Source organism: Nelumbo lutea, chromosome 1 (assembly GCF_056320005.1).
Source record: "Nelumbo lutea isolate HS-2025 chromosome 1, American lotus-T2T, whole genome shotgun sequence".
Classification (NCBI taxonomy): Eukaryota; Viridiplantae; Streptophyta; class Magnoliopsida; order Proteales; family Nelumbonaceae; genus Nelumbo; species Nelumbo lutea.
In genome coordinates this window covers 174,857,977-174,873,474 of record NC_142684.1, presented here as the reverse complement: position 1 = coordinate 174,873,474, position 15,498 = coordinate 174,857,977, and the positions used below count along the sequence as shown (strand labels likewise).

General features: G+C 36.5%; 1 protein-coding gene across 1 annotated transcript; it reads left to right on the top strand.

Moving 5' to 3' along the window:
* Window positions 1-3,017: 3,017 nt before the first annotated feature.
* LOC148879339 (putative F-box protein At2g36090) lies at window positions 3,018-8,893 on the top strand. The gene is made up of 2 exons (XM_088960851.1): window positions 3,018-3,460; window positions 7,375-8,893. The coding sequence occupies exon 2, from the start codon at window positions 7,394-7,396 to the stop codon at window positions 8,516-8,518; it is 1,125 nt and encodes a 374-aa protein (XP_088816977.1). The 5' UTR covers window positions 3,018-3,460; window positions 7,375-7,393; the 3' UTR covers window positions 8,519-8,893.
* The last annotated feature ends 6,605 nt before the right edge of the window (window positions 8,894-15,498 follow it).

Here is a 15,498-nt window from a genome sequence, read left to right as displayed (position 1 = left end):
GTGTTGAAATTTGGGCGCTAGAATTCTAGAAAACATTCCACTCTGCATCACATGTTTCTACAGCAATTTTACTATAGCATCCTCTGCTTTTCATCACACCACCTTGTTTATAGGGCAGTCGGGAAGTCTGTTCAGTCAAGACCTATTTATGAGCTGGGCTTTGGATTCATGCTTCAGGCTGGGTCCGTTCAAAATTTGGCACAAAGCAAGTCCGATCTCAGTCCACGAATAGATCTATCTGGTTCTAACATGAAAGGTTTTTCTTTTTTTTTTTGAATGTTAAAATTAAGTGGATAAAAACTAGAGATAATTTCTGTTAGGAGTTGGAACTAGTAGGCTATATATATATATAAACCAAATAAAAGAAAAGGAATTGGGTGTGTTTGAAGAATGGAGAAAATTAGTTGAAGGGACCACGATTGTGCATTTATGATCTCAATAATCGGTTCTTTCAGTAGAGGATGGAAGTGCACCATGCTATTCATGGGCTATGACATAGCGCATACGAGATCCAGAAGCATTTCTAATGCACGGCAGAAAGTATTGTGAGGTTGGTGTGAGGAGAAAATCCAATCTTGCACATACGGGTTTCTTGTTGTAAGGGTAATGATACCCCCCCCCCCCCACCCACCAATCCAAATATGTCAAAATAAGTATATCCGTTTGTCTGAACTAGAATTAAAATGTGATCCAGTTAGGGCAATCCATAATCAGTTTGTTTGTATATATGAATCCACACTCTTATCCCATATTATATAATCTGATATGATTATATTTAAATATATATGCTTATATCTCTATAGAATTTATACTGTATCTATAAATTAAATATGTTTAAAAGTTGTATGTCATTATTCATGATATATAATATCAAAGTCATTTTTACTTCATTTTATTGATAATATATAATATTAAATACTTTTTAGTTTGACTTATTAATGTTAATCAATACTCTTATCTCATTTGGATCTGGTTTAAATATAAATTGGATAGTGACTCAATTCGGATATGAATATTTACGAATAAATTTTGGATTTAGTTATATATGATCCAATCCGATCCATTTGCAACCTTATCACATTAGTTAAGGGTGTTCTGTGCTAGCTATGGATATTCTATAGATTTTTCGAAACGTTTTTTTTTTCTTGAAATGGCTATTTTGTAGACTAGAAGTGTGGGAATCCTGTTGTATACTGGGAATATTGCCAATGTGTGACTAGATGCGTTGTGCGTAGCGTAGGGTTTTTGCTTGTAAGAGATCCAGGTTCTTTCAATTGTGGGGTTAATGTGTTTGATCTAATTTATTTTTATTTCTTTTTGTGTTATGAACTTTCAAATTACCAAAAAAAAAAAGAAAATTAACACAAAAAACATTCAAAGTATCTCATCAGATGGATGGTTAGATTGCCATGTCAGCCTCCGTGGTACTTCAAGTTTAATACCACTAGAGACCCTAGTAGCTACAATTATGACCATTGTTGGATAACTAGCGCATCTATATTTTATTGGGAGGTTGCAAGATTTCACTGAGATCATGGTTGCAGCAAGATGTAGATTCTAATATCATAAGTTTTTCTTTTTTCAGTATTTTCAGAACATTAACCAATTCAAAGAGTTATGTGAGTAAACAAAAACATGTAAGACTTGCTGATACACCAAACAAACACGTCAGTTGCTACTTTCTCCCTTTTTTTTCCCTCTCACAATCAAATCAGCCCCTCACAACAATGTCCCCTATAACGTCCCATAGCACATGGCTACCATGTATTAAGAATATTTCTCGATGATAATATCAGAAATGATACTGTCATCATCGAGAGGTATTCTCAATATACAGTGAAAATATATTCTAGGACGTTGTGTGGGGCTGATTTGAACACATGCATTGCAACTAAACCAAATAATCACTTGTCACCAAATCTCCCATTATCAAATCCCTGTTGGGGTATCTTACGACCAAAGATTTAGGGGTGCTAACTTCAGTTGGCCCAAATTAGAATTTTAAACTATTTTTTGGGTTTAGGCCTTCAGGTGGGTCCATTCAAATTTTAACCAAAAACCCAACTCAAAATTTCCCAAATTGTACCCCTAGGACGCTTGAGTATCGTACCATAAAAGGAAATTCGATCTTACAGTCATATGGCAGGGGGTTGAAGAATGAAGATATCCCAAACACCTGATTTCACGTACATGTGACAATTATTTGTGGTTGAGTGCAAAGCCTGTACGAACAGTGTATTGGGAATATCTCTCCATAAAATAAAGTATAGAAGTATAAAAATATTCATGATGCAAGGCTGTAAAGACTATACAAATGGGCGTTGCACTGACTGAAGCCGAACGCTCTAAATGTTGAACTGGCTGTGGAACCAATGATAGTTCAACAGTTCAGTTAATCCTATTTCCTTCCCAGCCCCACAATGCATTAGGATAGTTTTTCCTCAATTCTTTATCTAAAACGACGCATTTGATTCCCTTCCGGGAAGGGAGGGAGGTAATTACTATTTTTTATTAAACATTAGGGAGGTTTTTATGAGAGCCAAAATATAGGATAATTTTGTGGACTGAGAAAAGTGCAGACAATTTCGTGAGTGTTATATGATAGGTATTTTAATACATGTCGTCACATTATTATTAAATTAGCATTTTTTTCGTCATCTTAATTTGTATATATAAATGTTTACAAAAATATGTCTTGATTTATATGTACACGAATAGATGGAGAGAAATTTCAGTTTAATGCTTTTCCCCAATGATTGAATGTTCATTCCTGTTCCGTTGATATAACACCTAATTGTCAATAAACGATTTATCAAATAATTTTTTTTAATTTTGAATACGAATCAATTATAAACATTTATTTAATAAACGGAAGCTGCACCAAATACGTACAAATATATTATTTTTACCTTCCAGCTGGCTAAATGTAACTGGACAAAAGGAGCGGAGCGTCGATCTTCTGAGTTCTTAGTTGTTACCATAAAATAAACGGTTGAGATCCGAATTAAATCCACGTTGACCTGGATCCGACAATAGGTGGGACTGGGGAGGATCCATACCTTCAGATTCTTTGCAGTTTGGCCATAGCCATAGGAAACACCGACAAGGATCCGCCGGAGCTCGGATTTTGGGAAAGCAGAGCAGAACCCCATAGGCGAACAAAGACAAAAACAGCAGCGAAAACGCGCACATCCGGACCGGATAGGAGTGGGAGCTAAGAGACATCATATATACCCTCGTCTCCTGTAGGGTGGTTTCATGATTTGCGCACGGAACCAGTTAAATCTGCAAAGAAATGAGAAAAGCCCGACGAGCAGATCCTACTCGGACGAAATCTCGACCTGAGTAGTCGTTAAATATTCGTTTATACTATCAGATCGTGCTTCTTCCATCTTGATCCTCTTAAATTTTTCAACTTTTTCTTTTTTCGGGATTGCAACATCAGTGGCAAGATGATGAGGTAAGCTCTTTGTATGCTTCTTGCGTCTTTTGACTTTTCCTTGTTGTTAAATTGGCGAACTTGTAGTTTGATGAGGACCAAGAATGAACTTGTCCAGATTTCTTATATTTTCTCCTTGAGGATTGGGTCTACTGGTCTAACATGTTCTGTGTTCTGAATACTAATGGATTTATTCATTAGATGATAAGGTTGAAAATCCATTTCTTTAGTCTCTAGAAATGTTTATTTAACCTAAAAGAGAACTAAACTAGGGACTGCATTTTCTTTTTTGTGAATTTCTATCTTTAATTGTGGTCAAAGGCCACCTTGCATTGAGTTTTAAGGGTTGAGTAATGAGCATGAATTCCTAATATCATCGTTTCTACAAACTTTTAATTAGTGATACGTTAATTTTGTACTGGCTGGAGAGACTGCAGTGGCAAATGAGTTATGAGGGCAACTGTAGATTCTCACAAATCCAGAATTTCCTACTTCTCTCATCAGTGGTGTAAGTGTTTAGAAGAAGCCCGATCTATGTGCGATTTTAGATGTTTGATATTCAATAGAGAGAACTTACCTTTTCGCATTGATGTTTTCTCCACAATAATCCTTGTATCTCTCAGCTATTTGTACAGACATTCCTAGAGATACTGTTGTCCTTATTGAGACGTTTAAATTAATGGAGCAGAGGACATATTTTTTACTTCTCTTATGGTTCAGGACCTGGCATAAACTGCCTTCCTTTGCCAGGATTAATCCCTTTTTCAATGAATTTGTAGCCACTCTTATTGCTCTACCAGGGGTCATTACTTGAAGTAATTGGTAAAATCTCAGGTTGGCAAGCATGAGAATGCGGGTTTAAGTCTAAGGGCGACCACTTTGTGTGGAGAAAAAAATGATGAAGGTTAGGACTGAACCAAGCCTACCCCTCCCAAGACCTGAGATAGTTGGGATCAACATTGGGTAATAATGCCCCTTTTATCTTATTGCCCTGCACTTTTAAAGATGTGGTGTTAGGACATCTTTTAGAGTCATCTTATTCCAAATCGATTCAGTTATCAACTTCCAGATTAAGAATCAATCAGTTAAATAGCTTTTCTACCATTATCGTCATTCACTCACCTTTATATCCTTAGTTTCAAATGTGTTCCAGTTCAAAGATATACTTGCTCTTACCAAATCCCAGGCTTCAACCTTACTTGGACAGTACTTCCAATACTCATATTTAGTTGATATTTGGGGTTGTATATTCCTTATTGGTTGTTATTGTTTTTCCTTTGTTGACTTTCAATTGCTCAAATTGCAGTTTGATTTTAGTAAGTAAATGCCTTACTGTACATCTGTACCTTGTCTGTAGAAATCTTTCAATACATCTTTTCGATTAAAATTTTTTATGGTAAGACTTATTTCCTTGTCATGGAAGTAGGCAACTTGACTTCAATATGGAAAAGCTCCACCTTTGCAGTGTAAAGCAAGGTTGGGAGTCATCACAGGTTCTAATTTTGAATGCTCCATAGGCCTTATAATTTTTTTTTCTTCCACACATATTGGTAAATTTTTTCTTTTTCAACAACCTTCATAGATATTAGTGGTAGTCTTGGTTTTCTGTACTCACTTGAGGATGTTGTGGCTGCAATCCCCACCCTCTGTGAATCAAAAGAAAGAAGTTGTTTGTTTCATTGTTGTAAAGTGAAATATCCGTTAACCATTAATTTCTTGCTTGAAGATTTGTCATTGTTTCTGATATTTCTTGGACTATTTTTCTCATTTCATTATGTTCAATCTGGTGTTTGGTACCATTTAGGATTTAGATTGTTCTGGATGCAATGTATTTGATGGTTTGATGGAGTGCTAGAACAACAGCATTGCTTAAAAGTATCCAATAATGTTCCTTTCCACTTCCAGATATGACTGAGGATATGAGTGTACTATCATTTCAGCGCATTGTCTTATTTATATAACTTAGATTCCAATGAGAAGTGACAGCTGTGAAATCCAGGGTACTCTGTATGAAATCCCTTAAAGACAATTTTCCAGCAACGTACATTCATAAGTGGCATACAATGTGATGACTTGGGGGTAGGTTTATCTCAAACCATATGTTGATCCAATTAAGGCAAATATAACCGTTAGTTCACATGATACTTTAATGGAATAAGTTTTTTCCCATTTCCTTTTCCTTTCCTTTTTTTTTTTTGTGTGTGTGTGTGTGGGTGGAGGGGGGGGGGGTTCCAACAAACAGCATTGCAGCCCTTACATTCCAATGAAGCCTGTTTCAGCCTTTCAGGAGAGAATGGAAGAAAAGGTGATTCAATGTTCAGTACTGGGACTAGAAATTTAGAATGAAAAAAAGAAAAACATTAAGTATTATTACCGGAACATCTAGTTCCATTGACAAGCAATTGAAAGAAACCAAATTAAAATGATGGAAAAGCTGAAGAAATAAATTGGAGATTTTGAGGAGACCAGAAATTCAACATTGCTCTTTTTCTAGATAGTTGATACTGGTTCCAGATTTTTGCTTTTCTGGAGTGCCATAATTTTCTTGCCTATGACCATAGTTTTCAAGGCGCCAAGGCAAGGCTAGGCACAGGAGGGTGCCTAGTCGCCTAGTTGCATAGGCGACCTAGGCAGTGGATTTTTTCCAAGTAAAAACATGTATCCTAGGGTAGTTCCCTAGGTTCCATAATCATATTTCCTTAATGAATATCCATAATTTTCATAAGAAAAGTATAAACTTCATGTTAAAGTATAGAAAATCAACATATTCCAATGTATTCATGAGAAGAAAAAGAAGAAAGAAAAGAAAATTCAAAAAATTTAGGGGCCGAACCGCTATTTCTGTTATAGGAAAAGAAGAAAAGAAAAGGTGGAATAAGAATGTTATCAGCTTAACCAAAAGTATGCCTGATGAGTTATTTAGAATAGGAGACACCCTTTTTGCTTTCACGATTGTGACTCTAAAATATATATAACAGACAGTAGCTGGTGACTGTCTCTTTGATGACATATTAACACAATTACTTACTCTCTGCCACTGGAAAACCTGTAGGTGGTTAATTTGCAATCCCTTGTTTCAAAAATGTATGAGTTGTTCTATTTACTGAGAGTATTTTGCTACATAGACTTATTTTTACACATTTTAGGTAATCGCTCCAAAAAGTCATTTAGATGAGTTAATTTATTGAACCTGATGATATGCATTTGAAATAATCCTACAAGAACACTCAAAATTATTAATTAAATGTTGTATTAAGGGAGAATGAGGGCACAGGATATTCCTCTTCTCAAATGAGGTGCATGAAGATATATTGGAGAAGATTCGTGCTTGTACGAATAGAGACCTATATAGATTTATGGGCCCTTGTCTTAAGGTAGGTCCTCTAGAATTCATTGAACCGAGTGAATTTACTGAACCTAGTGATTTGCACTTGAAGAAAATCCAGAACAAACACTTGAAATCATTTATAACATGCTAAGCTACTGAAGAAAAGAGGGGAGGGGACTTGATATTCTTCTTCCTATTTAGCAGAAACTAGATATTTTATTCTGAATCTCTGATAGAAGTAAAGTTAGGATAAAATTCTACATAGTTTACTTAAAATGAGCATGAAGAGCAGGTCTTAGGTAGGTTGGAGAAGGTTCCCACTTCTAAAAATAAATATACTGATGGATAAGCAGATGCAAATTAGATTTAGAAAGAAAGTGGAGACTCTTGATGAAGAGGCACTTCTAATCTCTCTTTTCCTTCAAGGATTTCACTTACTGACAAGAAACATCCTAGAAACTTCATGGATATCTGTCGGATCATCATCTGTTGTTTGATGTAAATCTTTGTGTTGGCATGGTGGGCTCTGAGACATATCAATTTATTTGGATTTTTATCTGTTTTGTAAACTTATTTCGTGTTTTACATTCTCTGTTTTGGTTCATAGATGACCAGAGAAGTCAGCAATGTCAATTTCACAAGTGGAAAGAATGGAATCTCTGAGCAATGACATTTTCTATGACATATTGAGGCGTCTTGATGGTGCAACATTGGCCAGTGCAGCATGTGCTTGTGCTGCTTTCCATTCCATCTCAAAGGAAGAGAGTATATGGGAAAATGTCTGCCATTCTTTATGGCCTTCAACCAATAGAGAAGATGTTAGGAGTTTGATTTCATCAATTGGTGGATTCCGAAAGTTTTATGCAGGGTGTTTTCCACTTATTGTGAACAAGGATGTTCCTGTGGCTCAGTTGGACTCTTGTCATGAATATCTTGAAGAATGGTCTGATGCTGATTATTATGGTGACATGGATGTATTTGAGAGTGTTTCACCCTCAGATTTTGTCTCTATTGTGGATATCAGATATAAAGATAAAGCTATTTATTCAAAAGTCCTCTGGGGTATTCCTGATTCAGATGGTACCAATGGTTGGTTTTACAACTGCCCCTTTCGGATTGACCTTCTTAGCTATTCAGATGGGAATGATGCCAATGAAGATGAAATTATCCTATCAGTATCTGATGGTCTGCCGCCAGTTACATCCATAGAGAGGGAGAGGAAAGATGGAAAGCTTTGGAGGGAGCTCCGAGATGGAATCAGGCTTAGTTGGATTATTGTAAACAAAAAGGCAAAACAAGCCGCTAATTTTGCTAGCTGGAGCCCTCTTGGGGGGCAAAGGCATTGGCCAACAGACAATGATTTCTTGCTACGCTTTGGATCCATTCTTCCTGCCAAGGATATCCTTCCATGTCGAGTAGTAGAATGCATTCTTGTCATGAAATGTAAAGTGATACATAGTGGGGAAGGAGAGGATAATCATACACTTCTCAAGCTAACAGAGCTAAGCATGCAGCTGAAAGACATGGGGGGTAGTCATTTGAATGGAAGAAATAGTTTGCTTGTCCTTAAAGAAGCACTAAGCTGCCGTAGGAGCAAAAATTATACTGAAGTTCTAGAATCACGCCATTTGTACTCAAAAGCACAAAGTGAGTTGAAAGAGGAGAGGATGAGAAATGAAAGTTATATAGACAGATTATGTATCTTAAGCGGCATAGCTGCACTTCTCACATTCTGGTACTGCATTTTATGAAATAGACCATACTGTTGTTCTGATCATTATCTTGATTGATATACTTTTCATATTTCCTCAAGGACTGAAATTCGGCAAAAAAAATGGCCTGGAGAAGTGGCATAATTTTAGTCATATCAACTGCTCTGATTGATATATCTGTGTTTGGTAAAAACTCTGATGGATATCTGACCCAAGAGGCCACGAAGCAGGTAAAAATGTTATTGTTGTACTCATATTATAGACTTCTATTTTCACTTTGGCCAATCAAGTTAATTCATTGACTGTATCAATAACAAATCTGAGCAGTATGTTTAAACTCTGATGTGTACTGTTTTCAACCTTGTATTATAACTCGGTAATTAGTTGGAAAGAACTGAGTGAAGAATCTCTTGCAAAGCTTCCTTGAACAAAGAATCCACTCAATCCAGCAAGGACTGAATATGCTTGGTTTTGTAGCCGAACTTGTACCTCCAGACTACCTTCATCCCCTTTCTTTCTCTCTACTTGGAAAAGTTAATCCGAAGGAATCAGGTATTCAGGTTAGACTCAGGGTTGAGCCCTTGGGCAAGCAGATGCAAGTCCAAACCAATGTGTTATGCATGTAGTAAGCTGCCAGGATGAAAATTCCAAAGAGAGGGGCATTGGGTTCACTTCTAGTTCCAGCCATCCCAAAGAACCAAAAAAGAACAGCAGAAGAAAAGTCCAAGGTTGGTGTTGTTTATCTTTATCCCAGTTTATTATTCAATGATCCTGTTTGATTTAGGGGGTGTTCGACATTGTGAATGGTTTTGTTTTTGTTTTAGAAAACCAATCCATTCACACTGTTGAATGCCCCTTGATCATTTGGAATTGCTATTGCATCTAAATGTCGTCACCATTATTTGGAGTTCATTTCAACAGATGATACTTTTCATGGATTAACAATTAAAGGCTTTTCCATCATAATTCAGACCAGAAGTTGGGTTTTATTTCCGTTTCTGCATCTTCACCAACATGATGTCTTCTCAGTTTCGTGGGATTATTGAAACCTAAATACATGGATTTAGGATATCTGGCCAGTTCTAAAGGTTAATACCCTACTTAGAAATGTCCTTGCTCACTTCTTGAAGCTTTACTATTTTTTTTTGGTTTATTCATCAAAAAACATTTTTTTTTTGGTTAAAATATAGAAACCTCCCCTGGGTTTACTCAATCGTATTAACCTCCCCTGTGTTTTTACGTTAACAAAAACCTCCCCTATAGATTTGAAAAAATGAACAGTTACCTCCCTTTAGTGATCTTTCCGGTAATTGAAACACTGAAGTTACAAAAATGACCTTACTGCTCTATGAGGAAAATCTACTCCAAACCTTCCTCATCTCGTTTCTCTGCATCTGTTCCTTTAGTTTCCCCATTTCTCAAACTATTCTATTTGCAGTTTCGAATCCACCTTTGTTTCCTTGTAAAATTGTCAATCATTGTGAGCATCTTCAGTCACGAGTCTAACGTCTTTGATCCCTTCCCAGCAATTTTTTATTACACCAGTTCCACAGCTCACGGGTTCAAGACGGACATGCCTGAGATAAAGATGGAAGAGATTAAGGTGGAGGTTGAGGATGGAAGGATCATCTAGATCAACAAATGTGAGGAGCTGTGAGAATGAGGTGAAGAACAATGCTTGGGAATGCATCGAATGGAGTAGTGGCAAGTTCCTAAGGAGGTTCTAGACTTCTTGTTATCAGAGAAGGCGAAGGTTGATCAAGTGAGAGAGGCGATGGAAGATGGAATGTTGACTATAATCATGCCAAAGGATGAGGTGAAGAAACCCAATATGAAGTTGATTAAGATCTCTGGTTGGGTCCATCATCCACAAAAAAGATAATCCGACTATTATTTCCCTACTTTTCCCTTTTTTTTATGGTTTGTAAGGGTGGAAAATGGTAGGAAATGAGAAAATTGCAATCCGATGATCCCATCCATGACAATGCAGCTTATTGATTAGAAAAAATTGCAGGAAATGAGAGATTGGTTAAGTAGGTCTCAAAAGGATTCTTATCCAGACTAGAATAAATAAGCAGGGTTTGTTAGGGAGATGGAGTCCATAACATTCTACAACTTTCTCAGAGATGGCACAGCGCACAGGTTCCATTGGTTTATTCATCGTATGCATTCTATGTGGACATTGTTCTGTGGTCCGTGGGGTCCTAGTCTTCAGTTTGTAGGTGAATTTTTAATCTCCGTTTTGCAAACAGTTACAGAAATTAATTAAGGTCCATGGGGTCCTTGCTACACTTGGTTGGTGATTCCTGAATTTCTTTTCTCTATCATTGAGTCTAAGAAATGTCATTTTGGTGCCAGTTGAAGGAACAAAACTACATTGCTTCAAATCGGAACCGTCTTTCCTCCCCTGTGTTTCTAACTCCAATAAAACTATGTTCTTTGGAAGTTTCAGTGTGGATTTATTCAACATTGCATTCCTACGAAATCAAACTGTATTTCTTAGGTTGCATTTGGCATTCCTTATTTTAAGGACTTCTCCTTTTTCCGGTTAAAAACTCAGTATTGATAGGGGCATTTTAATTGCAAAAAGGAGAAAATCCTTAAAATAAAGAATGCCAAATGCAGCCTTGTTCGGTGGCAAACTTTGGCTGCCTTCTCCTTCTCTATAGCCACGAACGTTGCCTACCGGGTTCAAGGGCTGGAAAAGTGAAACAAAAGAGAAGAGGAGCAAGGTCCTTTAATAGTCCCAAACTAAATGTGGCTCAGGTCTCGGGGTATATTTTAGTAAATGTACACCTGAATGGATTATTCTAAGGGTAAAATTGGTATTTTAAAAAAGTAATATATTATGTCAGCGTTTTTTGTTGGAAAAGATAATGGAAGGGAGGTAACTATAGATTATTTTTAAACTATAGGGGAGGTTTTTCTGATTGTCAACAAACTTAGGAGATGTTTTTATATTTTGCCTTTTTATTATATTACTACATTGCCTGTTTAAAATGCAAATATGCAAAATTGCGTATTATACATATTGATACTTAAAACCATGGTTATGGGTTGGGGGATGGTTTCCCCACTCCCCCATTATATATAGCCTGGAAAAAAAATACTCACCACCCGATTCTTTTTTTAATGGCCATTAGTAAACGTGTGCGTGCATTTGCAATTTTGCATGTAGCAGTATCTCTAAAATAAAACTATTTATAATTTATGGGTAGTTTCTTGTTATAAATGGGCAGTTTCTAAACTATTATAAGTGGACAGTTTTTAAAGTGAGATTAAAGAACATTTGTGCCCATTGTATGCTTAGACAAGAGGGGTAGAAAACGTCCATATAGATATAGATTATCCAATGTGTTGAGGTTTTTTTAACAAAATGGCCATTCTTAGAAATCACTACCACTAGAAAGTAAAAATTAATAGATTTTGCATATAATTGAATGTCTAGAAGATATCGATTCCTGGAGGGTTGAAAGCAACAAGAACATTGATGCCAATGCATTGTCGATTGTAGGTGTAGGTGTAGGTGGATTCCTCCTTGGAGCTCCTTTTTGTTTGGGAGACGGGATCTGCTCCTCACAAATGGGCACCTCACATGTACATCCACCATGCATTAGTAACATCTCCCGTGAATAATAACTAATATTCACGGGAGATGTTCCCAATGCATGGTAGGATGTGCGTGTGAGGCACCAGGTGTCTGGTTTCTTTTTTTGGGTATCTTCTGAATGGTTACACAAAGGGAGTAGCCCATCGCCCAACCCATTTCCCCTTAACGGCGCAACCCAGATGCAGGCAGGATTCAATCCCAAGCCTCTACTACGATCAGTAAGAGACCTTACTGGTCTCTGAAAATAGTTGCCAATGTGCCATGTCATATGGATGTCTGTCATCTATCTATTACTGTATATAGCAGATACTTGCCTTGATTTCAGTACAGGTCATAAAAGTTAATTGTAAGTACCATATATCATATATGGCTGGCTATATATAGCTAATACTTGCACACATATGATTCTGGTCTGGGGCCTCTCGAAACAAGTTATCTCGCTAAAGGGACCAGTATTAAAGCTTTGCCCATATATACCCACATTTTAGTGTTTTGGTACAAGTTGGAAACTGAACTAAATCATGTCTGCAACCAATTCTATCTAATCAAGTTTTCCATTCCACTTCTATATTTAGACCATTACAAGAACTTTTCTTCCATAAACGCATAGAAAGCAACCTAACCTATCTTTGGTTTCTTGTCCCAATGATTATCAATCTATAGATGAAATCAGTCGAGGTCTTTTCTTCATAAGATTTTCATGAAATTTTAATTTCATTTAAGGTGAGCAATGTCTAAGTAATCAAATAAAACTTTAGACTTTTTGTTGAAATTTGTTGTATTACAGCCAAAAGATTTGAAAAAATATTATAAAATAATTAAGAAAGATAAAAACTAAAAATTTAAACATCTTCTAAAGTTTTTTGAAATACAGGAATGACAAACTTAGAAGCACATTTTATAATATGGTATTTATAGAATCAATATAATTAACTAATATAAATTAGTCCAATATCAAATAAACTAAATACAACATAAATATTGCATTGAAATGAAATCCGGTCAGAGATCAAAATAAAATAAAATAAAAAATTGCAAATTTCATTTTCTACGCTGGAACAAAGTTCGAAAGGTTCAACTTTCACGCAATGAAGAACTTTGCCCCACATTCCCAAAGCAAATTTATCAATAAATAAGGCAAGAAAAACCCAATATGACGTCAAATAACACAAAGAATGTTGATTATGGAGCCTCAATTTGTTCCATTAGTTTACGTTACAAAATATTCTAATCAATTAATTTGAACTCAAAAAATTGTTCAGCTTCCTCCTCAACTCACAAACAATTCATTATGGTAACGAAATAAATAAATAAATTTATATTAATCAAACACAAAGAATTTATCGTGGAGTTCTTAAAAGAAAATTTAAAAAATATGAAAAAGATAAGCGAATTAAGAGCAGGGAGGAAGGATTGAAGCCAGCAAAAAATGGATGATCTCAGAATATCATCTCCCTGGGGTAAAAAGGTTAGGACTTAGTAGGCTAGCCGTGTGTCCTCCTTAGTTTGTTTTCCTTTTGCAACCAGGAGAAGTCAGCATTCTGGGCTGTAAGGACATGATGAAGGGTGTTCGTTGGGATGTCTACTTCCACTAGAAACCAGAAAGAAAGTTAAGGACAAAACGCAGAATGGTGGGGCCTTGATCAGACTTATTAGATTAGCCACCCAAGACAAAAATAGGTTATCCTCTCTGTTCAAAGTATTCATCTCCCGCTTGCCCTTCACTTTTCCCATTTCCACTCCACACAAGTAGTCGGTGGTCGGAATATCTCTATATTCTGGGACGATAAGATAAGCATTCAATCATGATTCATGAGGACTAACACCAACCATACAACCATCATGGGATGGCAGTATGGCACCAAAGCTAGCTCATGGCATGGCCGCGTGCCCACAGAAGCCCACCGCTAACATTCCGCACATTGGGCCGCTAGTCACCAAGTCCAAGCTTTGAGTAAAGGTGAGTAGTTGGAATCTTTGGTTACTTGACATCACTCCAACTACAACTACAAGTTTAGAATATAACTGGCGTGTGGAAAGCCTGTAAAGAAGTGCTCCCTAGTCCCAGCCTCCCTCACACTGACTTGGGCTCTTTCCATTTTTCTTTTACACCGGATTTCTTGTTTATTAGAGAGAACTGAGGCCAATTCCATCAAACCCATTAAGCGACCTTTGCCAGTAGTGCATGTCATGCACTTGTTCTAGAGCTAGAACTGTAAAATCTAAATTAATAAACCAGTCAGTCGCCTTGATCATAAAGCAATTCATGGCTTTTTGATAAAGCAAATGATGGAAGCCATGATTCCAACACAGAGACAAGTTTTAAATGGTCCAAACTTCCAAAGGATCCCTGACTTCTAGATCTCATAATTCATTATTCATAACCTACATAGAAGACTCTATCGGGGCACTGATATAATGAGAGAGAAGGGAGATGTGTATATATGAGGTGGTTGATATGCATCAATCATGAAATGATGCTTGCAAAATAAAAAAGAAGTTGTGCACATTTGCAAATGAGGCTTTGATGCATAAAATTATTAGATTCTATCATCACAATAGACAATACTTCCCATGTAAGACATGGTCGTGGTTTCATCCTATTTCCTATGTGGATCCTCCACTTCTACATAATCACCACTCCACCAAAGGCACAAGAGTAGTAGCCAGAGCTCTTTTAATAATCTAATATTAATATCAGGATGGATGTTGTTGTTGATATTCCATGGCCTGAAGCAATATACATGGTATTTGCAAGGTGCCAACCAGCTGGTTGGTAAGGTCTCCTGCTGGTCGTAGCTAAGACTTGAGATTGAATCCTGCCTGTTGAGGGAGGGGGGTTATGACCTATGGGTTGGGGGATGTATTACCTTTCACAAGATATCAAGAAAAATATTTATTGACCAATATATACACCACCAAATCTATTTATTTTTATGTCTAATTGCTTCAAGCAAATCAACATGGAAGGATGAATGTAACAATAAGATTCTTTCTTTTTTTTCCCTTTCCTTCAACTTACTTAGATCCCAGTAAGAATTAGGATAGGATAAATGAAGGGGAGGGTGGTTAATTAATTATAAAAAGATACAAGGAAACGACTGATATTGAAAAACTTGAAACTGGATTGTTCTTAAGCCTATGTTATTACGCCCATGAGATGGGGAATAACTCTCTATATTATACAAGGCAATGATAGATGCAAATGAAATAATACTATAGGGCATGTAAATTATCAGGTTGATAGAATAAGATCTGTTTAAAATTGGCCACCATACTTTCATGACAATAAACCCATTCATTTGTTAAATTGATAGATTTGATTGTATCATAATATATTATCATTATCATATATCATGAGAGAAAAATAGGTATTAAATTAGGGTTACCTAGGGGTGGTGAGAAAGAA